This window comes from Prosopis cineraria, unplaced genomic scaffold, assembly GCF_029017545.1.
Source record: "Prosopis cineraria cultivar Desert tree isolate PC_DT_omini unplaced genomic scaffold, ASM2901754v1 PC2, whole genome shotgun sequence".
NCBI lineage: Eukaryota > Viridiplantae > Streptophyta > Magnoliopsida > Fabales > Fabaceae > Prosopis > Prosopis cineraria.
This window is the reverse complement of record NW_026555333.1, coordinates 306,005-329,608: the sequence shown is the minus strand read 5'-3', so window position 1 is coordinate 329,608 and position 23,604 is coordinate 306,005. Positions and strand designations below refer to the sequence as shown.

General features: G+C 36.2%; 3 protein-coding genes across 7 annotated transcripts; 1 reads left to right on the top strand and 2 right to left on the bottom strand.

The window, feature by feature from the left end:
• The first annotated feature begins 6,122 nt into the window (after window positions 1–6,122).
• On the top strand, window positions 6,123–7,339 carry LOC129303006 (uncharacterized). Its single transcript, XM_054941985.1, has 2 exons — window positions 6,123–6,586; window positions 6,679–7,339. Exons 1-2 carry the CDS (start codon window positions 6,466–6,468, stop codon window positions 7,191–7,193), a joined length of 636 nt encoding a protein of 211 aa, XP_054797960.1. The 5' UTR covers window positions 6,123–6,465; the 3' UTR covers window positions 7,194–7,339.
• A 269-nt stretch (window positions 7,340–7,608) lies between these two features.
• On the bottom strand, window positions 7,609–15,314 carry LOC129303004 (1,4-alpha-glucan-branching enzyme 1, chloroplastic/amyloplastic-like). 3 transcript variants are annotated; one of them, XM_054941981.1, is made up of 14 exons: window positions 14,918–15,308; window positions 13,967–14,086; window positions 13,441–13,651; window positions 12,394–12,463; window positions 12,030–12,299; window positions 10,787–11,693; window positions 10,506–10,622; window positions 10,232–10,294; window positions 9,973–10,080; window positions 9,571–9,672; window positions 9,250–9,317; window positions 9,077–9,158; window positions 8,796–8,912; window positions 7,609–8,340 (listed from the first exon to the last, which is right to left on the bottom strand). In XM_054941981.1, the coding sequence occupies exons 1-14, from the start codon at window positions 14,993–14,995 to the stop codon at window positions 8,107–8,109; spliced, it is 2,547 nt and encodes an 848-aa protein (XP_054797956.1). In that variant the 5' UTR covers window positions 14,996–15,308; the 3' UTR covers window positions 7,609–8,106. The 3 variants fall into 3 exon arrangements, 2 of the variants coding, with proteins under 2 accessions (XP_054797956.1, XP_054797957.1); XM_054941982.1 differs by lacking the exon at window positions 10,232–10,294 and having other exon boundaries at window positions 14,918–15,309; XR_008591374.1 differs by lacking the exon at window positions 9,077–9,158 and having other exon boundaries at window positions 8,201–8,340; window positions 14,918–15,314.
• A 1,647-nt stretch (window positions 15,315–16,961) lies between these two features.
• LOC129303005 (BTB/POZ domain-containing protein At2g30600) lies at window positions 16,962–23,385 on the bottom strand. 3 transcript variants are annotated; one of them, XR_008591375.1, is made up of 13 exons: window positions 22,220–23,381; window positions 21,387–21,710; window positions 20,508–20,738; window positions 20,015–20,176; window positions 19,300–19,512; window positions 19,162–19,209; window positions 19,005–19,063; window positions 18,775–18,907; window positions 18,597–18,671; window positions 18,434–18,514; window positions 17,630–17,698; window positions 17,256–17,528; window positions 16,962–17,155 (listed from the first exon to the last, which is right to left on the bottom strand). XR_008591375.1 is itself a non-coding variant. In XM_054941983.1 (12 exons), the coding sequence occupies exons 1-12, from the start codon at window positions 23,009–23,011 to the stop codon at window positions 17,310–17,312; spliced, it is 2,406 nt and encodes an 801-aa protein (XP_054797958.1). In that variant the 5' UTR covers window positions 23,012–23,381; the 3' UTR covers window positions 16,962–17,309. The 3 variants fall into 3 exon arrangements, 2 of the variants coding, with proteins under 2 accessions (XP_054797958.1, XP_054797959.1); XM_054941983.1 differs by having other exon boundaries at window positions 16,962–17,528; XM_054941984.1 differs by lacking the exon at window positions 16,962–17,155 and having other exon boundaries at window positions 17,400–17,528; window positions 17,630–17,714; window positions 22,220–23,385.
• Window positions 23,386–23,604: the final 219 nt, after the last annotated feature.

The window sequence follows — 23,604 nt, the reverse complement described above, 5'->3', positions numbered from 1 at the left end:
ATGAAAATCCTTTTTCTCGATGAGGTTCTTTATGATATTATTAAAAGATTAAAGAAGAGGGAGAAGGAGTAGATAATGAAGATCTGCCGAAAGAGAACAATGTCCTCGCTGTTAAAGATCTAGAGGTGAGGAAGCGTCTTCACTGTTGCCATGTTCGTTAATTAAAATGATACCATGGCTGGAAAAGAAGGGGGTGAGTGACGACAAAGAGTATAAATCTAAAGAGAAATCTCAAAGGGGTTATTTTTGTTTCTTTCCCTTAATTTTTTTTTTTCATTAGGTCTCTTAGTATGCAGAGATAATTTAAAATTTTAAACCCTGTTTAATATAAAGGAATATGAGAGTGAAACTCGGATGGGCTGGTTAATGTCAAGATTTTGTATTTAGTAGGTGGGAATGAAAATTTTATTACCAAGCCCAATCTTATATGGTACTGCAAAAATAATCTCAGGATTGAATTTTTGTAGACTAAAATAACGTTGATTTGTGCAACATATATCATCATTTTCAAGTCAGTGCATCTTCTTCTTTCAGGCATCGGCAAGCTTCGCATCTTCTTTAGTTCATCTTCTTTGTTTTCTTTTTCCAGATCCACAAACTCAGCCTCCCCATTTTCTTTAGTTCATCTCCTTTGTTTTCTTGCTCCAGATCAATAAACTCAACCTTCCTATCTTCTTTGGTTCATCTTCTTCAAATAACCTGCGGTGGTAGCACGACGACTTCAGTTCGAGGCCTGGATGAGAGCACGGACTTGCTGTGTTTTTGAGATGCGTCATTGCATTTGCTCAAGATCGTCGTTCCCACAGCAGCCCAACCCAGATCCACGACTTACTGCATTTGCTTCGTCGTTCTAAGTTGTCGATTGTTGCGTTTGATGTTCTTCTCATGGGTTCCTATTTTCTAACTTTGGTCCATGAGTTTGAATCCATGGCTTCCATTTTCTTCTCATGGGTTTTCATTTTTGATTTCAGCTGATCCTCTTTTCTAGGTTAAGTACAACTGTGATGGGAAGAAGACAAGGGCACTTGGTTTTTTTTTTTTTGGCTGATTTTTGTTGGACCTGAGACTTTTGCTTTTTGTTAATTCCATTACATATTAAACATAATTTTAAAACTTATTTTTACTACTAATTCCATTTCCAATTTTATAAAACCCAATACTAAAGTCTTGTTTGGGACAAGGCATTGGAAGGTTAAGATTGGAATTTTGGTAAAGCCCAAATTAAGCTATTTGGTATAGAGAATTATCTAGAACTTAAGAATGGTGAAGCCCACCCATATGTGATTAGTAAAACCCATAGAAGAGGTGGGATTGAAATTTTATGGATCAAAATGCTCTTTATTATTAGATAATTTTCTCACTGGTTCTTGTGTCCATGTTGGCACCTTCTCCTTCATCTTGAGGCACCTTCTCCATCTCCAATCACTATCTTCTGCCACCTGTTCGTCATTCTCATCATCCACATTGTCCTTGAGGAAGTCCATCGAAACTCTATTTGTCATTAACCTTGTACATCATTCTTGCTGTCCCTTTCTCCATGGTGTGAAAAGATTTGAGTCAAGGAGGAAGTTCGTTGGAGCTCTATTTCTCTATCAGCAAGGATGGAAGAAGACCTATTAGAATAATTCTGCTTTACAGACAAAGTCTCAAGTTCCCTTTTTTCGTATGTGAGTTTCGATATCAAATCTACACCAATGGTGCTATGAAATTTTCTATTGTATTTCAAATCTGAATTTTGATGTTATTTTGAAATTTTCTATATTGTTGCAACACATTTTTTATGCTTTCTTATTTGATAATGATGAGCATCGATAGCTGGCACTCTTCTAATAGCCCTTGCTTTTCATATTCTTTTTATGTTGATAAGGGAGTTATTGTCTTTTATAATTATGATTACATATGTAAAATAATTTTTTTTCATACATTTCCACATCTTACCAAACATAATTTTAAAATTTATTGCTAATTTTAATCCCAATCTCAATTCCATTCTCGGTCCCATGAAAATCAAGACTGTGTACCAAATAGGGCCTAAGAGTGTGTTTGGATTAAAAAAAATTTGCAATTGAGATTAGAAGAAAAGTTGGTTAATGTAACGTGATTTATGTATGGATAGTTATTTTTTAAAAAGTTAGTTAGATAAATTAAAATTCGTTTAGATGATTTGATTCAAAAGCCAGTTGGAATGTTTAATAGCAAAAATAAACACTAATTTTTTTTAATATTTTTGACTAACTAATAAGTAAAAAATATTAAACTTAAAATTACAATTAATAAGTAAAATATCTTAAATATTCAATCATGAACAGCTAAAATAAATTCATATTCAATTGATATGATTTACAAGTTGATTGCTAATTATATCAAAAACACATTGCATTTGTCTTGATGATCTAGGTAGATTTGATGAAGATAGTTCACCAATATCGGTATCTTTCTCATAGACATCTATACTTTCATCTTCAGCTTGTATGAATTGCTCATTAGTGATTGAATTTCTCATAATAAAGTTAGGTATTGTCATTGTTGCACAAACAATTTGAACTTGTGTTTTATATCTAAATTTAGATATTTTTCATATAATTGCAAATTTATTTTTTCACACTTCAAAAGTTCTTTCTATAATGCATCTAAAACTTGAATAATAATAATTGAAAACTTTGTTATTGTTTGTAAATCTTGCAACTCATTTGAAGTCTGAAAGGTAATAACGTTCGTAAAGATATGGACCAAAATACCTATTTAATGTTGGATAATTATAATCAACCAAATAATATTTACATATTAAATAAAAGGAAGTATTGTAAATTTCATTAATATTAAATCACTATAATAGTAATTATAGTGACTTTAATAAAATATATCTGGAGGTGGATGTGAAAAATTTATTGAAGGAGTTGATATGACATTATCAAATACTCGAGGCATCATGAGCTGTACCTTCCCATCTCGCAATCACAAAAGTAAAACACATATCTCAATCACATACACCCATGACATTCTGTATTGCATATTCCTTTCTTTTAATAAATTTGATTTGATCAGCAACACTAACCATGCATGGCACATGAGTGCCATTAATTACTCCTATAGCATCCTTAAAGAATGGCTAATATTGTGGATCATTTTGAATTTTTGAATGACATCATTAAAATAAAGGATCAAATGGCTTTATATTTGTCTTAGTTAGGTTAAGGCATGCAGTTAATACTTTATAAAAAATTTTATGGACATTTTCTCTTGAATGTTAAAATCTCATTAACCCACATTTGCCCTGTTTGCTTACTACTTCTCCGTGGCTCTTTACACACATATGGCATCATATATTCACTAAATAATTGACATATTTCTTCTTGCTCAATTATATCTTATTGCAATAAAGGAAGTAGTTAATGCACCACATCAACATCCCAACCTTTAGTCTAACCTAACACATGTTCATTCAAATCTTCTATGATCTTTCAACATGAGGTAAAATAGTATATAAATATTATTAGCATGTAATATAAAATAAATAGTATGTAAATGTCATCCGTATGTAATATAAAATAAATGATATATAAATATTATTTGTACATAATATAAAATAAATAGTATATAAATATCATTTAACAACATAAAAAATAAAGCATAAGATAAGTATTAGATAAGAGTTAAACATTCACTACAAACCAAGTCATCATAGGCATAACAAACTACAAGTCAAAAAAAAAGCAACTATAAGTCAAACACAAGTCAATTCATTATAAGCCTATATAAATATTTCATCCAGATGTATTCTTTGAAATAAAATCAGGTAGATTGTGGACTTGATGCTTCAACCAATTGACTAAGTGATTAGGATGATCTTTAAATTGCCAATAAGTATCCCATATAAGCTTATACAAAATAAGATTGACACATCTCCAATATAAATTTTTATCACCAAAAACTTTTAGAAGTCCATTTAGGTGAGCTACAACCTCAAAAACCCTTATGTCATTTGTCAAAATCTTGTTCACTGTCTCCATTTTAGCTTTATTTTCCTTAGCTATTTCACTCATAGTATCTGTTATTTTCATTAAGGCAGGGACTTTCTGCCTTTTCCTCCCACCAACTCCTTTAACCCTCTTTTTTTGCCTTGATTTGCATCACCACTAGTTCTACTAGTATTTATGGTCACACTTAATCCGAATAGCTCATCAGTGACCTTCATAGGTGTTGCAGTGTAAGATAAATTCAACTCCTCTTTACTATCACCAGATCCTTCTTGAAGGTCAATGGTAGGATGGTATTCATCCTTGTCATCCTCTATTTAGGTTTGGGTAGCATGTCGTACAAAAAGTGTCTCCCTAGCTGCCAAGACATCCTTGAATATCAAAGTTAATTCCTTTGCAAACCTCAACCCTTCATGTCTAAATTTTTTATATAGGGGATTTTCCTGTAGCATTCAAGTAATCAACAATTAAGTTTCTTAAATTAAATTCTAATCTAAAAAAACACTTAATAACTAATCCATACCAAGATTTTTCGCTCCCACCACTCATCCGGAACATCGATAATATTCTTAACACTATCCCATCCTAAGCCAGTTTTATTAGAAAATAACTTATACCATATGTTCCATTCTTTTTTCATATTGTCTAGTTTATTTTTCAATTGCTTTGGCTTATACCTTTTTTCGATTTTTGCCTCAAGCCCCTCTATTATTGCTTTCCAACCATTTTTGTTGAAAGCAACTCCTTTTCTTTGTTTCTTGTATATTTGTTCCAAGTATTCCTTAATGAAAATTTCTATCAAGTTTGAATTCCACACAACTTTTCCTTTCTTGTTGTTCATTTTTCTATAGAATAGCTAGCCACCACAAATATATAAAAGCAATAAATATATATGCATACATGTATCAATTTACCATGACAACCTAGAGTCAAAGAGAAACTAAAAGAAAATAATAATCCTAAAACAAGAAAGGAACTGCCTATGTTGCCGAATTATAAGTATCCTGGTTTCTTAACATGCACAAGACAAGAATGATTGCATATAGGAAATCTTACCAAGATATTTACACTTGAAACTTTTTCACCTTGATAGAAGAAGAGGAGTCAAAAAAAAAAAAACAAAGAGATTTGTCATCATACTTGAAGGAGAAGAAACACATTCTGTTCATTTATAAATGGACACATAATTAAATACTATATTGTAGTGAGACTAAATGCTCTGTTATTTTCACATAAAATTACAGAACCAAAAACTCCATGGGCATTTTTACTTATGTTACCCATATTTCAGAAATGAATTCAAGCACAAACAGACCTGAGTTCCAGGAAAGGACAAGTACAAGAATTTAAGGATCATCACCAAGCATCAGAAACTCCAAGGATCATCAGAAACTCTTATCGAGGATCATCACCAATCATTCAATCAAGGAAAAAAAAACAAGAGAAGCACGATAGAGATGCAAATATTTGGGATGATTCAGAGCATCATACTCAAACAATGAAGGTTTAGAATGGACCAGAGATGCAAATTTGGCATGTGGCCACTTGTAGGCAAAGCATGACAATAAGGAAGGCAAGGAAGGAGATGAAAAGAACAACTTTACTTGGCAAGAACACTCGATGGGGAGTAGATCAGGCAATGGGAACTACAGATTTAGTGAACATGGTAGAGATTGAGAGGTGATGGGGAGAAAATCACTTTAAAGCATGGACACGCTGGATGCAAGAACGAAAAGTGGAGATCTTGGTGCTTGAATATGGTGGAGATCTTGGTGCCGGACAGCATCGCCTATGAGCAATGGAAGGTGAAGCAGATCTGGGGGTAGAGCTCGGGAGGTCATAGGAACAACAAAGGACTATGCACAACAAGGTTAAAAAAACAAAGCTTTATAGATAGACAGATGAGAAGAAAGAGAAAGCATAAAAATTTAAAATGCTTTCAACGGCCAGTAACATTAATGCTGAGGCAAAAGCCAGGTCTAAGGGCTTTTAAAAAATTGCTTGTTTACATTTAACTGAGGTTAAAAATTTTTGCTAATCCAAATACAAATTGGACTTTTTTATTTTAACCTCAATTTGACCCATTTTAACTAAAGTTAAAAGTTAATCTAAACATGCATTAAATATCACACAAGGCCTTAGAGTCATTTTTTGCTAAATAATAGACTTTAGGGGTTCTTTGAATCAGATTTTCCCGTAATAGCACGCAACCACTACAAAAATTGGTTGGACCCGCATTGGGATGATGATCGGGCCAAACGGCATCCAGCTCAGAGCGTAGTAGCCGTCCGATCCACAATTTGACCGTTGGAAGCGAGCGTCTTCTGCTCCTGGTGTCTTGATTCAAAATTTTCAAACAGAGGTGCGTCTGTCATCCAATTAAAAGAAAAGCGCCACACTCCAAACTGCATTGTTTTTCAATCATCTTTTCATTTTTCTTCAATCACTCAATTTAAAGTCACTTATCGCTTTCTTGAAGATCTCAACTATGTACTCTATATCCAAGATGAAATCGGATCGTAAGCCTCCTCTTGCCAAATCGCCGATGCGTCTTCGACCTCGCCGAGTCCTCCGTCCATCAAACTCCTGCTCGCTTCAAACCCCATCAGGTTCGCTTGACAATTAGATCAATGATATCGATGGTTGGCTCGTCTGTTTGTTTCACTTTCTTTTATTTATGTATTTTCCGTGGTTGAATTAGGTTCGTTGACAGAATCCAAAAATCCAACTGGCTGCCTGAACATCGAGGAATCTGAACTTCGACCCGAGTACCGCACGATTTCCTGTGAATTACGGGCTTTGATGAAGATGGTTAGGGAAGAATTTGGGAAGAGGGATTCTGAAAATATTGAATCTGCCAATTCATTCGGTGTGAATTCAGGGATACTGTTTGAGAGGGGAAGGTTTTATGATGAATACTCTGCTAGAAGGAACGAGCGGTTGAAGAGAAGGAAGACAGGCGATTATGGTAAAGCGCCTGCGTATAATCTTGGCGTAGCTGTAGAGTCGGCGAAGAAGAGCAGCTCTAAAAAACTTGAGAGCTTGCGGAAATCCGTTTCCGCGACTTACACGATGGAGCGATTGGAGGCTCCACGATACATGCTTAGAAGCATGACCAAAGGAAATAAGAAGCTTCCTCCTCTGCCTTCGAACTTAGAGAAATCTACTACTGGGGTAGACAAAAAAACTGGAGCTTCAAGGCTTCGGAGGACTTAGTTTTTCTGATCTTTATTTTTCTAGTTTAAGGTAGAAAAAGACAAATGGATTTATTGTGACCTCTGTTTCTTGAGTCTTTTGCGTATCATTAGAATCACTTTTTAAGATATGCCAGCAGTTGATACTTCATACTGGATTTAGCATCATCATTTTACAAAAATACCATGAATGACTTGTTAAGTGAACAAGAATTTTCCTCCTCGTGAAATTACGACTGAACACATGATCCTTGGCTCTAGAATGATCTTGTTCGGTGTTTCAGTTGTTTGGAGATATTTACTTTTCCTTATCAATGGATGGATGATTTTTTGGGTGAATGACTTTTTTAATGCACAGTTTTTCTCGTTTGTGTGACTCAAACGTTGAGAAACTCTTTCAAGAATGAAGTCTGACAGAATCAATCCATCTATCCGCATTTACTGGACATACCCTCTATTTCCGAATGAGTTGTCGTCTTTCCTTTGTTTGCACAGATAGTGCTGCTAGTTTACAATGGATATAGAGATTCTTAGTTATGCGATATTGCTTCACCATTTATCATCCATCCGCGTTTAGATACACACTATCTCCAAACAAAAGTTGTCTAATGCTTGTACCCGTGTCAGAGAGGAAAACGTTTCTCCAAAATCTACATCAAACACCCTTTCAACCACCCAAAAACCTGCTAAACACAGCTATTTACCACGGATATAGATTCTCAGCTATGCAATGTTCCTTCACCACTTTTCTCTACTCTTGCGTCTTCTGTTTTGCATGAAGCAACCTCACTTCCTACTGAAGACAAGTCTTCAGAAATCTCAGTAACATCTGCTACAGCGACCGTCTCTTCTACTTCAATCAAACCACTGACTTCACTTTCTACATATGCTGATCCTTCCAGAATTTTGGCAACATCGAATGGAGTGTTTGCATCTTATGTTTTTCTTTTAGCAACCTCGCTTTCTGTCGAAGCTAATTCTTCAATAATCTCCACTACATTTGCTGCATCATCATCTAATGTCTCTTCCACCCCAATCAAATTAGTGACTCCACTTTCCACATATCCTTCAAGATTTTTGGCAACGTCTGATGCAGCAGATACCTCTCCTACTCCGATCAAAGTGCTATTATTGTTTTCTTCTCGGCTCTCTTCCACTCTATAATATACCTACGGAGTACAAAATGACTTGCCATTAGTGATTCACAACATCTTGACGCGAATAAAGGAGCCTGTGGCAAGAAACTCGCTGTTTTATGAATGAAAGATATACAAATAATTCTTTAGTTGATGTTACTCTGTACTCTTCTGGTCTTCTTTATAAGTTATTTTTACCAACTTCATCAATACCAATACAAAAAAAAGTATAAGGAATAAAAGTGTATAGAATTTCAAATATGTCCCTATATAATAAATTCAAAAAGTAATATCATATTACTTTTTTTTTTCTTGTGAAAGGTAATTTTGAAAATACCTTTTAAATATTATCTAAAAAGATGCACCGTGACTTGTAAATGGGATCAAAGGGAGTAATGTTTAAATTCTTTCCAGCATAAAATCACGATGACTAAAATGAAAAAAGGAAATGCAAGACAGAACTCAAAGGAGGTTACAGACAAACATACCACACAAGTACGAGAGGGGGAGAGGACTTTGAAAGAATTGGGACGATTGTTGAAATTTGTTTCAGGAACTCCTGGAATTCCTTCTGGGGATGTAAAGTGGTCTACATCATGCCCCACCTAGCAGATAATAATTTAGAACATTGCCATCAGTAAAAGGACAAAAAGATTGGAATGCTTCTAATCAGTTGGTTTGAACTTCAAACCCCCACAGAGAGAGCCAATCGCTGCAACTCAAACTAATAAATCATCTAACTTCAGTTTGAGACAGTAGCATTCCTTACTCTTCCATGCCCTCCAAATTCCCAAGCATCACTATCAAGAGCAACTCTATATTTCCCAGGCAAGTCACACCCAACTTTATACCTATTGGTTCAACATATCAGTCAACTAATTTATGCTCAGGCTTTTACAAATTCCCCAAACATAAAAACAAAATACCCTATTACTTACATACCTTTCATAAGTATTCTCTGGATGAAAATTGAACACAAATACCAAATCCCCTCGTTCGAAGACTATAACCTGTAAAAGAAAAGGACATTAAATTGTGTTAAACCAGCTAAACGCACGTAATAGTTGAATCTCTAATTGCTCAGACATCTTAAATTATGTCTAAAGCCTATGACATTGCCAATTTCAAGTACTCCTAGTTAAAAAAAGGTCATGGAATCATACTACATCTTAATTGACTTGAAAAATTTATCAGATTATCAACCAGCATAGTTCTCTCCAAAAAAAAAAAAAAAAAGTTAGTGATCATATGGAGAAATAACACCTTGTCTTCTTCATTTGTGCTGCTCACAATTTGTTTTGGTGATGAGAGGAATGAAAATTTGTCATCCAGTAGGTTCATAGCTCTGTCAAATGCATTCATGAACTGCACAATTTCCAGAAGGAGAAATGTAAAAGGTGAAAGATTTTGTGTGTGTGTGTCTGCAAGAAGAAAGGAGTCTCGCACTTGTATTGGCTTTCTGCACAACACCAGAACATGTACTGCAACGATGCACATTTCTTACATAAATATAGGAAATTACTTGTGTTTGCAAACCTCTTGACAAATCTCAATATTTAAAAGTTGAACAAATATGGACACAGGAGGACCCCCTCCAAAAAAAAAAAAAAAAAACGGGGGCAAAGAAATAGAGAGAAAAGCAAATAGTCCTGATTCCTGAATTACCTTATATCTCAAGTGGTCAGTATCCACCAAATTCCACTGACGACGGCACCTCTCATAACTCCATCCATTGCCTTCTCTAGGGAAATCAATCCATTCCGGATGGCCAAACTAAAAAAGCAGTCATGAATATTACTGAATAGATGATAACACATGTTATCCTTCAATAGCAATAAGAGTGATATGCATGAACATCTCTAGACTAGAGACAAGCAACCCTCATCGTTGGGCTACACCACACTATGACTGGCAGTTTGCATACCTCATTGCCCATGAAATTAAGGTAGCCTTCCCCACCTAATGCCATGGTTAAGAAGTGTATCATCTACGAAGGATTAAAATAACAATGAGTACAAGCACATAATAAAGCAGCGAAGTATCACATCAGCAGTTGTGGGATTGTCAATCACATCATTGCTGTAGATGCATAGCATTACAGTTGCGCATAAACAGGAAAGGTTTTGATGGGCACTAAAAGTAAGAAAATATATCTATAACAACCGGTAAAAACCAATTTTTATGATCTGACATATAACCTTGTGAAGAGCAATCCCTCGCTCAATTGTAGGGGAAGCATCTGTCAAGCAAGACATGCCAGAATACATTTCTTTATCCATGAGGAAAAATGCTACAGTCTTGTCCCCCACAATGGCCTGTACAAAAAGACAAAGAAATATGAGAAATTCTTAGCTGTCTTCAGGAGTTTCCATTGTTATGCCACTTATAAAACTGATTTTGCCTACACTTTAGGATAATTCCATCCTGAATATGATACCTAGCATAAGATAGGATTAAAGAAAATTGGCTAAGCTTATACCTGGTCATGACTTTCCGCATAAGATACACACTTCTCGGTGTATCTCCTATTCGTCAAACTCCAACAGATGTCTTTCATAGACCATTCATCATCTTTCTTGTTCTTCAGATAGTCAATCCACTTGTCTGGGATAGCCATAGCCAGACGATAGTCAAAACCAATACCTCCCTCTGACAGGGGTAGACCAAGTCCAGGCATGCCAGAAACATCTTCAGCTATGACAGTTGCATCTGGTAAAATATTACGGATCAAACAATTAGCCAGCATCAAATAGACGACAGCATCCACATCTGTTGCTTCACTAAAATATTCACTGTAATTCCCTGTAAAAGTCATGTTGATTCCATGGTGGTGATACAGCATTGAGGTTACTCCATCAAACCGAAACCCATCAAATTTGAACTCCTCAATCCACCACCTTAAATTAGATAATAGAAAACGAAGAACTTCCCAATTGGCATAGTTAAAGAGTCTACTATCCCACAATTTATGATAGCCTCTGTCTCCATTGTGGAAGTAAGAATCCTGGGAACTTTGGCCAACATCAAAGCCATTGAGTCCATCAGTAACATTATTACTGGCATGACTGTGGACAACATCCATCAGAACCTGCAAACCTAGGCTATGGGCCTTATCTATTAGATATTTAAGATCTTCAGGGGTTCCAGATCTACTGCTCACAGCAAAAAAATTTGTAACATGATAGCCAAAGGATGCATAATAGGAATGCTCCATCACAGCCATCAACTGGACTGTGTTATAGTTATTTGCCCGAATACGGGGCAAAATACCATCTGCAAATTCTCGGTAAGAATTTATTCGAGATTCGGAGCTACTCATTCCTACATGAGCCTCATATATCCGTGGGGCATTGGGCTTTGGTGGCCGAGAATATTTGAACTGATACCTGCAATAGGAGTATAATTAGAGTGTTGAAAACACACATGGAATGAATTAACGAATTGTAGACCTGCTTTGCAACGTTAAATAAATAACAAGTCTTATAAAACATGTTATAGACATTCTCCTTTTTTCTTACAAATAATATCAGAACCAGATGAAATTTCAAGATGAGCCACACTGCAATGAAGCTTAGACTATTTTTGCAATTGTCAAGTTAGTTACAATGTTACGCTGCATGCATTTGCTGTCCGTTTAAGGAATAATCCTCAGATGTCATGCTTGGTTGGTTGTACTGAAAAACACAACACCATATACATTCTATGTATGAGAAGAACAAGACCTCTCTAAAGGTGCTGGATCCCAATAGATGCCATCATATGGGGCAGAAAACCTTGTAGGATCAGCAGTAGCATACTTAATCCAAGCAGGGATGCGATCAACCCAAACTCCATCACCATGTTTGAATCGGAATTTGACTCTTGAATTATGAGGTATTGCTGGATTCCCATCGCAATGATGGATTTTTATACTCCAAACACCAAACTGATTTTTTTCCATCCTATGGTTTGATCCATCCCATTCGTTGAAGTCCCCAATTAATTGTGCTTCCCTAAATTGTAAGATATGTAACATTAAAAAGAAATTAAACAAAAAAAAAAAAACCAAATGAAGTAGACCTATTTATACTCTGATGGATAACTTACTGAGCAGCGGGTGCCCACTCACGGTATACAATGCCATCGTCTTCTCTGTTAAACCCAAATTTCAAATAACCTAATAGAGAGATGAGGAAGGAAGAAAGAAGAAAATGAAAATTTATATTGAATATTGAAGATGAGACTGAAGTCAACTGAACAAATCACAGAGAGATGAGGCAGAATGATATAGGCAAAAGGAGACCAACCCAGTTGCAAGCACATGCATCAACAGAGAGAGTGGATGATGAAGAAAAAGAAACAATATATTAAGTTGAAGTCTTGAATATTAACGTTAAACAATCCAACAAATTAGCTAGGCAGTCCAGTATGGGGAAGAGAACATCAATCCAATTAACAGGCAAATGATATGCATTTTCCGGAAGCTGATCAATTTAACAATCCCAATGGAGTCTGATAGAGCCCCCCATTATTTTGCTAAGACATATCAAAGGAAGTCAAAGGGGAAGAATGACTCTAGTAGAAACATTATGACTGGTCCAGAGGCTCATCCTTTGGTCTCTAGCCGTAAGGAACAGTAACTCATGATCTTTTGCTATGATTAAGATATTTTGGGAAGTATGGGCTATGGGGAAAGCCATGCTGTGTGTCATATTAATCTTTTGCTTGTATTGAGGGGGGGGTATGTCTTTTGTGAGAGATTTGTGAGGAGAGGCTGGCCTCTCAAATGCTATAAGGAGCGAACCCTCTTTTGTGAGGTTTGTAACTTGTAATGCTGTTACTTTTGTAATCATTCAGGGGAGATAGTGTTTTGGCCAGAATCTCTTTGTAACTCTGATTCAGTTTCTCTCATTTTATTAATATCAAAAACCTCAGCATTTTCCCCTCATTTATTGTTGTCACTATTTTTCGTTGCTGTTTTTGTTGTGATACCGGTTTGGGTTCTATTAGAGTCTCCAATATAAACGATGTAATAGCTCAGATAACTACAATGCACACTCTGTAGATGCATTGCATTTAAGTAGTCATCCCAATTCAGTAAGTATGATTCGAAACAGATAACACAAGTGTAGAAATGCAGATAACTATCACTACCTTTTGCAAATTCCTCAAGGCCTCCTTCATATTTTTCGACAAGCCTTTTCTGATCTAAATATCTCTTCACTCTATATCTGAAGTGATCTTTATATGGTTCTAGGCCCGGATCAATGTGGAAGATGCCAATATTCTCTACGTCATCCTCAAAGGATGACATTGGTGACTTGTTATCAGTCAATACAGTTGATATCTTGGAACTGGACCTCCCCTTGTTGAAAGGGAAAAAAAAAAAAAATCATTCAAGCAACTTATCCGCATTAACACATGTTGATGAGAGATACACACACTGAACCAAACACTAAAGAGTGTGACTATAATATCAGTTAGGGCAAGATGTAGAACGAAATTCATTTCTTTAAAGAATCTTTTTTTAGTACATATATTATATAATATAATATAAGATTTCAAATCTGAACGAATGACTGTGATTGAGGAAGAATAAAATGTCAAAGTGATGAAAAAAGAGGAAAAATGTCAGGAAGAATAAAAGTTAGTGTGATTGAGTTGAATGTTCGTGCTATACCTTGGATATTGATCTTTTTGACGGAAAACAGAATCCACTGCATCCTCGGCGGATTTTGCAGACAGATGTCAGACAAACTGACTGTTGTTTGGCAAGAAACTGCTTATTATTTCTAAAGGTCTGCGGAAATAAAAGATAGAAAACCACAAAACATTAGAGATCATGCACAATACTGACACGCCTCAAGACAATAATTGCTCAATACTAGGAAGGGGGGCAGGGGCAGAGAGATAGCCTATCCCGATCAAAAGAAGGCAAATTCAAGTCGCTAAAACTATGAAAAATATGGAAAATTCATGACAAGGTATACTGAAGTCTAAACTATGATCATCCAGAGTGATTCCTTCAACCATAATTCACTTTCGCTACCTTCTGTATATGTTGTAAGTAAAAGTGCGCGCGACCAAACTAATGGGTAGATCAAAAGATTGCAATACTAACGTAAAGGAAGTAGTTCCATTATAATAAATGAAAAATAGAAATAACAGTTATATTCTCAAGTTTTGTAACATGCTGTCAATCAAGTAGCTGTGATACTTTACTTCGATGTTATTCAAACCCACGTCTATGACTGGTTCCATAAATGGTAAAACAAGTTTTGTAACAACAGCAAAAGACAAACAAACAACGATAATCCACTCACTCTTCAGGGCTTGTTGCAGATCACGAATAAAATTCAGGTAGTGGAATAATAATATCCTGAGGAAATTCGCTTGTATAGGGAAGGCGATTACATACTAGTTGTTCTCGAAGGTACAGAAGCAATTTATGAAAAGCCAGCTAACATAAACCAGTTTACTCAAGCAGAAAGCCAGACTACATATATAAGTTATGGTTTTACGATAAACAAGTAGAAAGATGCTCGTTCATATACGAGGGAAACACCACCAAATGCCTAAAATCTAAAGCCATTACAGTCAAAAAGGGAAAAAAAAATCAAATTGGTAGTACCTCATTGCAGGATTTGCTCAAGGAAGGTGATAAAGACCCAGTGGCGACCATGGGATAAGGACCCAAACAGCCGATCATCTCGCCAACCTTCAGACTCCAAACTCAGCCCCAAAGTCTCGAATCTGCGCAAAATCCATGTAGATGCGAAAAATCATAGTCACAAGCATCTCACTGTTGATACTTTCAGGGACCCATTATGATTAAACTTGTGACTTCATTATTGCTAGAAACCAAGCAAGTAAAGCATATCCTCTACCACGTGATGAAGCAACGGCCGTCAAAATTTGTTCACTATAAATTCTGAAAACACAATGGCATCCACCTATGCACGCATGTCCTTCTATATTTGAGCAATGATACTAGTCCATTTGTGAGGTTTCAGGATTCTCACTGGATGATGGTGGTGAGGTATCTGGACATCAATATTAATGTGGAACATAAATGTTATCATAAATCATATATTATTCACTAAATATACTTGTCTAATTATTTTTTATTTATTAAAAATTACTCGACGCATGTTTAGTATCTCTCAAGTTTTGGAATATGGACTGCACTTTTTCACTTGTTATAAATTTTATTGTATATACAAAATATTAATAATTATTATACAAAATGGGTTTCGCTTGAAAAAAAGCATTAATAATGTCCAAATTTATGATATATATGTGCGCGCAGTTACACACTTATATATTATTCATCATAATTTTGGCCAAAAACTATTTATGGCATCTCTTTTGTAATTTATATTTTAGCACTAATTTATAATTCTTTTAAGAATAGTTTTTTTTTTATTGAGCACTGATATAATCCAATTCAAAACATAGGCACTAAATGTGAGTACTTTTTTAAATTTGAACTTGATTATCATATTATAAAGGATTAGCCTTTTTGCTAGACACAACCTTGTTGATAATTTAAGAATATTTTAGAAAATCAAAATATTATTTATGGATTAAATTTACATTAAAATTAAACTTATTCAAATATACTAATTTTTGCCAACTAAATTTAGATCCCTAATCCTTCTTTTGGGGATAAATAATTTATCATATAATGTCAAATATTTTATGTATAAAAAACTAAAACTGATTTCAACTAATACAAATTTTTAAAATCATATAAATCGTATGATTCTTAAATTAATCCAATCAATTTTTTACATACTATTTATAATTAATTTATTGATATTAAATTTCTAGTTCAATTCACTTTCTTGGAATATAATACTAAAACAATTTACGTGAAACCAAAAACGGATTGTACGTTTTGCCAAATAATTACCAACAATCATCAAACACGTCCAGTAAAAAGAACCTATTCTTCAATCTCAAGGAGAAATTTCCACTGGCCTTCACCCCCTGCCATCTGCCGGAAGGGCAAGCTAAAATTAGGAAGGGAGATGATCATGAGATGAATTCACGCGAGGCTTCCAACTCAAGCGTTTTTTCCAGCTGTCTCATTTTTAAACAGCATTTTGGTTATCCACAGCATCATTTGAAAAACATGCCTCCGTGTTAAATTTGGTTTGGTTGGTTAGAGAGTTACAGCCAATATGTGTATGCATGAGCCTGCTTATCTTATGTCAGTGTTAATAGTCACTTTATCCCGCCGCAGACACAAGGATTGAATTATTTCGTTAAATATATGTTGCTTTAAGGCTGGCCTGTGACTATTAGTCACGTATATAGGCAGGCTAGCGAACGGGCAACGTAGTTAGTGCAAAAGGCTCATATGATGTCCAACTTTTACTGTATTTTTGGCTTGCGAAGAAAGAACACGGAGGGGGCACAATCTAGAGCAAGCAAGGGCATTTGAAATTGTCAAGTGGGGGACGTCAGTTGACTTCGCACCTTGGAATATTTCCTTTTTGACGTTTTCCAACAAATCCATATCTTCCGATGAAGTGGAGTAGATGACAAGGAGACGTATAAGTTTAGGCAGTAAGCTTCCACCCTTGCATCTGGGAAGGGGTAACATGGAACCAAGGAACCCATTCCATGGAATTGAATCGAATCAGATTCCACAGACGTACCACACATGCTTAAGGCAAGAAATCCATTTCCAATTCTGTCTCTCTTTTCTTAATTCCAGTATACAAACGCAGCCTTAGTACTGATTCGATCACGGTCAGCTCATGGTCGCACTACGATACATTCCAAAAGAAACTACAACACTTCAAGATGTGGAACGCTTGACGGCTTGACGCCATAAAATGTTTTCCATGAGCGTATTACCCTACAATGTAATTATAACTTCCAAATTCATCTAAAGAAAGAAAATATTTTGAATTTCAAGTACAAGCTCTCACAGCAACAGGGGCCGTAACTTTGCTTACAAGGCTCCACAGGAAATAGCCAAACTGGTAATGGTTGTATCCGACAGTTCAGTTCTACAGGAAATAGCCATATAGCTCCAAGTAACAAATGCACAAGTTCCAAGGATTGGTGGCATCAGTGGTGGGAGCCGTTAGAACAACCCGGAAATACTTGAAGGGAAGCAGAGCGTTGGGCCCAGTTATGGACCAAGATGCAAATTGACCAGGCTTGCTCACCGTCGCGTCATTTTCATGTACTCTCAAATTCGTCCAGCTCTTCCCATCGAGAGAGCCCTGAAATTATCATATAAGATCACTCATACACATTAGAGAACCCCTTTCATTCATTAGTAAGGTCCATTTACTTCTACACAATTCAGCGAAAGATAATCCACCTGGAAATTCCAAAATCTCATGAATGCCCTGGAGCCATCCTGTCGCAAGGTGTAGTAGTTGCACATAAGCTGCATCAGAAGTAATCTTTCATGGCATCAGAATGGACAGATAAGGTGTCGCGGTTAAATTTACAGATAGCACATGCTTTGTTATGAGAAGTTCTAGATTTTTAAAAGCTGTTAACTATCATCTATATTGATCAACAGTGCTATGCTTATATTCATATTACACATTATTCATGAAACTTAGGTGCCGGGCGCGCTGCAGCGTCTCTCCTATGCCAGCCGACCCACTAACTGCATGGGCTTGGTAGGCCTACTGTCATCTATCTAGCTCCCTCAAAAGGTATTCCTTAAAAAAGGATGTTATTAACTTCTACGCAAGTGAAATGTACCGGTCATAATCTTTGATTGCATCTTACTCCCAACCTCTTGCTGGAGAAAATAATTCCCATTAACCATGAATCTGGCAGATGAATCTTCAAGATCATATAAAATTCTCAATATTTTTCACTTTTTTTCCTAACCCGCCAAATGAAAAAAAAAGGGACATCTGAAGCAAGATTCTCAGACTGGATTAAAAGCAACTTAAAGGTACAAGCTTACCATGTATCCTAAACGTAACAAGGTATAGCTATTTGGCCAAAAAGAAGAAAAGGTATAGCTATAGCCCATGCTATCATTAGTTCAGGCACCGTCATATTTTATGCCAATCGACTATGATCAAAATAGAATGCATGCGCCTATGACCAACCCAAAAAAAAAAAAATCCTTGAAAAGTATAGGATCAGCATATCACTATACCTGATGATTTTGGCCAAGGTCAACCATCCACCAGGCACAATTATGTCCGTTTTCCAATCGAGGCCCTGCAAAAGATGTTCCCTGTGACAGGCAAGCAAAGTTCAAGCACACTTGGAGAAACTTCTCAACAGTCAGTTGGAGAAAATAATTCTGCATACATTACCTGGTAAGTTCTTGAGACCAACACCTTCGGGTCAGTGTATCTTGAGTGGGGACTGCTAGCCGTGATGGTAATTGTCTGCCAAAAGGAATTTGTTACTTAGGGGCTAGGATAAGTGTGTGTAGATCCAATAACATAAAAGGAGAAAATGATTAAAAGAAAAATGATTTAGATGATCTACCTTTGCCAAAACAGGATTAACCCACTGGTGTTCTCCATATGATGTGCCTGCAAAATATAAGACTCCGTTGCCGTCTCCATCACATATATACTGGAGCTCTTTGTAACTAGATCGTCTGTGAAGGAATCTAAAACTAAAGAGTGACCCATTGTAAGCTAACTTCCCCTAAAAATGAGATCCATAATAAAAAGTTGGGATTCGATCCACATTCAAAATTTTTATGAACTTACTTTTCTTTATTTTCTGGGCTTGCCAGTCCACTTTCAACAAAATTAAGAGCCTCATTAACCTGTAATCAATAGAGTAGAACAATTACTAAGAAACTATATTCTAGAGAACGTTACACATGGCCTGAAACAATTCACCAGGAGAAGACAACAAACTTACAAGATTTTGAAACACAAGAATGTGTCTGCTAATGTTGCTACTCTGCAACTGCACAATAGACACAATGGTATCGTTTATAGTAAGCATATCCCATTGGTGTAAACTATCCAAAATACATTAACATCCAAAGTCTAGCACCTTTTTAAGCAAGGAATATGGAAGTAGCGGAAATCTCACAAATGGCAACAAGCCATGAACTAACTGAAGCCTCTCACCAAAAAGAAGTTCAGGTTTTGAATTTATCATCAACTCATCCACCACTTCCCATGCAACTAGCTCTTGAGTTTTCATGCCAAACATTAGGATTGCATTGAGAACTTTCTCTTCAGATGTAACAGTCAAATCTGGATGCTGCAAAACTCAAATATAAACAATGAAATGTTAAATCAAGGTGAGGTGATATTACAGGAAGACATCACGAGGCTTAACAACCTATTGTTGTAAAGTAAATCATGCCAAACCTTTTGTCTGATGGATTTGAAGTTTTAGCTATTACTTGAAAAAAAATTAGCGCTACAAATGTGGGAAATAATATCTATGGTTCTAATATCAAAAAAAAACATGGTCCAATCCATAAGTCGCAGCTATCTCCTGAACCTTTATTCATTTCTTTAATTCCATATCCATGTATGGCTTCCACAAAACACATTCGTCCAACAATTGTTAATTTTGACTAGCATTCCAAGCCACAGCTTTGCCTGCGTGACATTACTCTTGCAGAGGATTTTCCAGCTTTAGTCGTTAATAACTGATGTGCAGACATCCTCAAACTAGATTATACCTAATATGCAGCTATGTCAATCCTTGTGCATAAAATCAGATCAATAAATTTAACTACTCAAGGTAGACACACCTGAATTATATTGCTGAAAGTTGTATCGTCTAACATGACAACATCAGCGCTCGCACTAGTACAATAGTCGAAGTTCATGGAGAATTTCCTCTGACATGTTTCTTTAATATGTCTGCATGATGGTATCGAAGAAACCACTTGAAGGAGTGGGCATAATGAGTCCTGCAAAAAAGTTCAACAATTAGCTTCTAAGGTTATAGAATTATTAGCTGCCAAAATTGTCTGCTTCCTCCTCCATAAAACGTGTGCAAAATAGAAAAACTGTTGTATGACCTTCACCCAAGAGACTCCGTCCCTGCATATAATATGTAGATGAGAAGTATCAATATCTTATAATTCATATTATAAAATGGATCTCTTTTGTTTTCAGAAGTCCGAAACCGCAACTCTCTTCTCCGACCAAAGTCAAGTGGCATAATGAAATAAGATCATCAGTATTATGTTTCTAACATTCTAATAGCGACTGATATACAAGTCAAGTTTACCAAACTACCTCTGAGAGGCATTCTAGAAGCATTTTACAGCACTCTTGGTGAAGAAGAGTCACTCCAAATTGGTCAGCCAATAAAAGCAGCTCCAGCAACGAAGAACCAGAATCTATATTAACTTCATCATTTAGTTTCCCACTGTATAAGAAGTCAAACATAGCTTTGAAAGCTTCTGGTGGCACATCCCTTAAAGTAATCTCAGAAGACATACTTTCACTCATTCCATTTGTGAACATCTGAAATAAATACATAGCAAGTTAAGAAATTGCTCCTACCAATAAAGTCAAAAAGTACAAAAAACCAATCGTACAATAATTTTCCTATCCATAAGTATAAATTTAATTTATATCATTTACAACTCTATATGAAAAACACTTTCTTTGGACACTATTCTAAATCATGCTGCAACGACAAAGTCAGAATGTTGGATGCCGATGCCATGGATGGAGGTTTTTCTAGGCAAACCTTCACCGTATGAAATTAACAATATATAAAAAAATGTATTATATATAATGTTGGAAACTTCAGCTCAATGTCATGGCAGTTGCATTGAAAATTTTCCTTATCCATTAGGCCTTAAATCATAAACAAAACAAATACCCTTATTTCACTTTTTTTTTTTTGGTAAAATTATTTCACATTTTATCTATAGCAAAAAGTTGATTCTGTTATAAACAAGAGCAGTATTTTCATCTTGATTGGCTATATACTACCAAGAATAACCGAATTCTAATCATCGTAGAATATACTCCCTACAAATAATTAGAAGCTTAATGGTGAAAAGAACACTACATCTAAAATTCAAACTATATGCTTTAAAGGGAATAAATTATTTCAAATAATGAAAATGGCCAAGTAGATGAGAGAATGAGAAGTTGGCTCACCCTGGCAAATGGGATACTCCATAAACTGAGAACAATTTTATGTGCTTGGGCAACAAGCCCATAACCCTCAATATATACGTTTACATCACTGTACTGGCCAGTTAATTGCAACTGTTTCAGTCTCTGACTGCTGACAGGAAGTGAGGGCAAAGTTGAACAACAATGAGGCCTGGTACTTGGAAATGATAACTCCACATTCTTCCCCGAGACAAACTTCTGGTTGAGCTTAAACCGTTCTATAGTCTCCTCACATTGTTTAACCAGTGGCATCACTTCAAATCGTAAACTTAGAGCCCTCAAGGAACCAAGTTGTTCCAGAGGAATCTACATGATACAAAGACAGAATCAACTTGATAAAATTACATAGTAGGACAAGTTTCATATAAAGAATAGAATTATCAGTAAAAGCTAAATGTTGTTGATGTTCATATGAATTATCAGTAAAAGCTACTTGTTGATGAGTGCGTGCATGCACTCTCTGCTCTGATTTTGGAAGTCTGATTACTTAAATGTGCTTTCTATGTCTCCCACATGCTGCTGCTACTTTCTACTAATGGACTTAAGGGAAGAATGTTCGATACTACGAAAAAGCTTTCAAACTCTATTCCTTCAGGTTGATAAGAGAAGTAATTACCTAGGTATGCGATAGAGTTAAGTATTAGTAAACAGCATCCGTCAGTTGTTAGAGGGAAAAGACAGATCAGTAGGGCGAGGGGGAAAATAAGTATAGATAACTGTGCTTCAGAAGCTACATGCTAGATAATCAAGGAAAACAATCTCCATATTCAATATATTAGGGAATACAGAGATAATTAAAAGGGAAAATTGCGCACCTCGGTCCAGCCAGCGTAGATGTACTGCAGCAGTGCGTGAAAAACTTGGTAAGTAACTGTGGGCAGCGAAATAACAGAGAATGATGAGGCTACAGGAAAATCCCCAGATGTTGATAAAATGGCCTTATGAGCAGGTACAGGTCTTTCCTCTGCACCAACAATGAATAAAACGTCGGACAATTCCCAGCACTCCAGAAAATTTTTCAGCCCCCAATTGTCATAATCCACCGGCTTGTCTCCCAACTCCTCGTCACCCTCCTCCACAACTTCATATTCACCAAAACTCACGTGCTTCCACTGGGACATGTGATTGTGTGTTAACGACAACACATTAACATTTCTATATCCAACGTGTTTGTCCCAGCTGCAAAGACCAATATACTGAACACTATAATTAGGATTAGAATCCAGCCACTGGAAGAGAATATTCTGGAAAGGGTATTTTCCTTTACCGATGCTAATCAAACCATCGTAGATGCTAATCCAATAACTCTGGAATGATGAAGAGCAACTAAGCTCAGCACCAGCCACATCAACAACAGCTTTTCCATCAACCTCAATTCGCAGCCTTCTATTCCTGTGGCTCCCCAAAATGACGGTATAGTGGGGACTGCTATCCCTTTTATAATGGTAGTGCCGGCTTCCCACATTCTCCCGGAAAACCAATGTGATATCGTTGCGCGCAAAAGCTTCGAAGACCACGCAACCCCGACCTGCTTCTCGGAATTTCAAATCCTTTCGCCATGCGCACTCAAATGGCGCCACGATGAGAAACTCCTTCTTTTCAATCATCTCTAGGAGCAGAAATTTCAACGAAAAAAGAAAAAAGTCTGGAAGCAGCAGGTCTCAGGAGTTCAGGATAACTCGCTTGCTTAGACAGACCACACGGCCTACATCTGCGAGAAATCAGCAAATTTTGGATCAGGCCAACGAAATCAACATATGAAAATTTTCCTCAACTGGCTAAGATAATAGTGATCCATTCAATTTGTATTCATTCCGACGTGAGACTAATTGCGAAGAATAGGGTGCCAATCAGGCAATCATTTTAGGAAATAGATGACACATCGCCATCTCGGTGTAGTCAGAGATCGCTAGAAGTCTTCCCACTTGGCCAGAACAAAAAAATAATAATAATAATCCGATACCCACTGGGCACAATTGGCATCGATAGGACGATGTGAAACCCTCTAAAATATATATCACGAGACCCTCTAATGGCCAGGAAAACGTAAAATATAAGCAAAATGAAAAAAAAAAAAAAGGAAAAAAAAGGGTCAAAAACAGACAAAAACGTGGTCTCCTGTCGATACTCACCTCAATTAAAAATAAGATCTTGGTTGTCATTTCGTACCTGATTTGATCCCCGTGGGGCCATCCTCGTC

Coding starts and splice junctions, on each gene's coding strand:
- LOC129303006 (XM_054941985.1), top strand. CDS start 6,466: ATGTACTCTATATCCAAGATGAAATCGGATCGTAAGCCTCCTCTTGCC. Junction 6,587..6,678: donor CTCGCTTCAAACCCCATCAG/GTTCGCTTGACA, acceptor TGGTTGAATTAG/GTTCGTTGACAGAATCCAAA.
- LOC129303004 (XM_054941981.1), bottom strand. CDS start 14,995: ATGATCGGCTGTTTGGGTCCTTATCCCATGGTCGCCACTGGGTCTTTA. Junction 10,623..10,786: donor ATGCGGAAAGTCATGACCAG/GTATAAGCTTAG, acceptor CTTTTTGTACAG/GCCATTGTGGGGGACAAGAC. Junction 8,341..8,795: donor CCCCCTCTCGTACTTGTGTG/GTATGTTTGTCT, acceptor TGTACTCCGTAG/GTATATTATAGAGTGGAAGA.
- LOC129303005 (XM_054941983.1), bottom strand. CDS start 23,011: ATGATTGAAAAGAAGGAGTTTCTCATCGTGGCGCCATTTGAGTGCGCA. Junction 19,210..19,299: donor CATATTCCTTGCTTAAAAAG/GTGCTAGACTTT, acceptor TCTATTGTGCAG/TTGCAGAGTAGCAACATTAG. Junction 18,672..18,774: donor TTAATCCTGTTTTGGCAAAG/GTAGATCATCTA, acceptor TCCTTTTGGCAG/ACAATTACCATCACGGCTAG.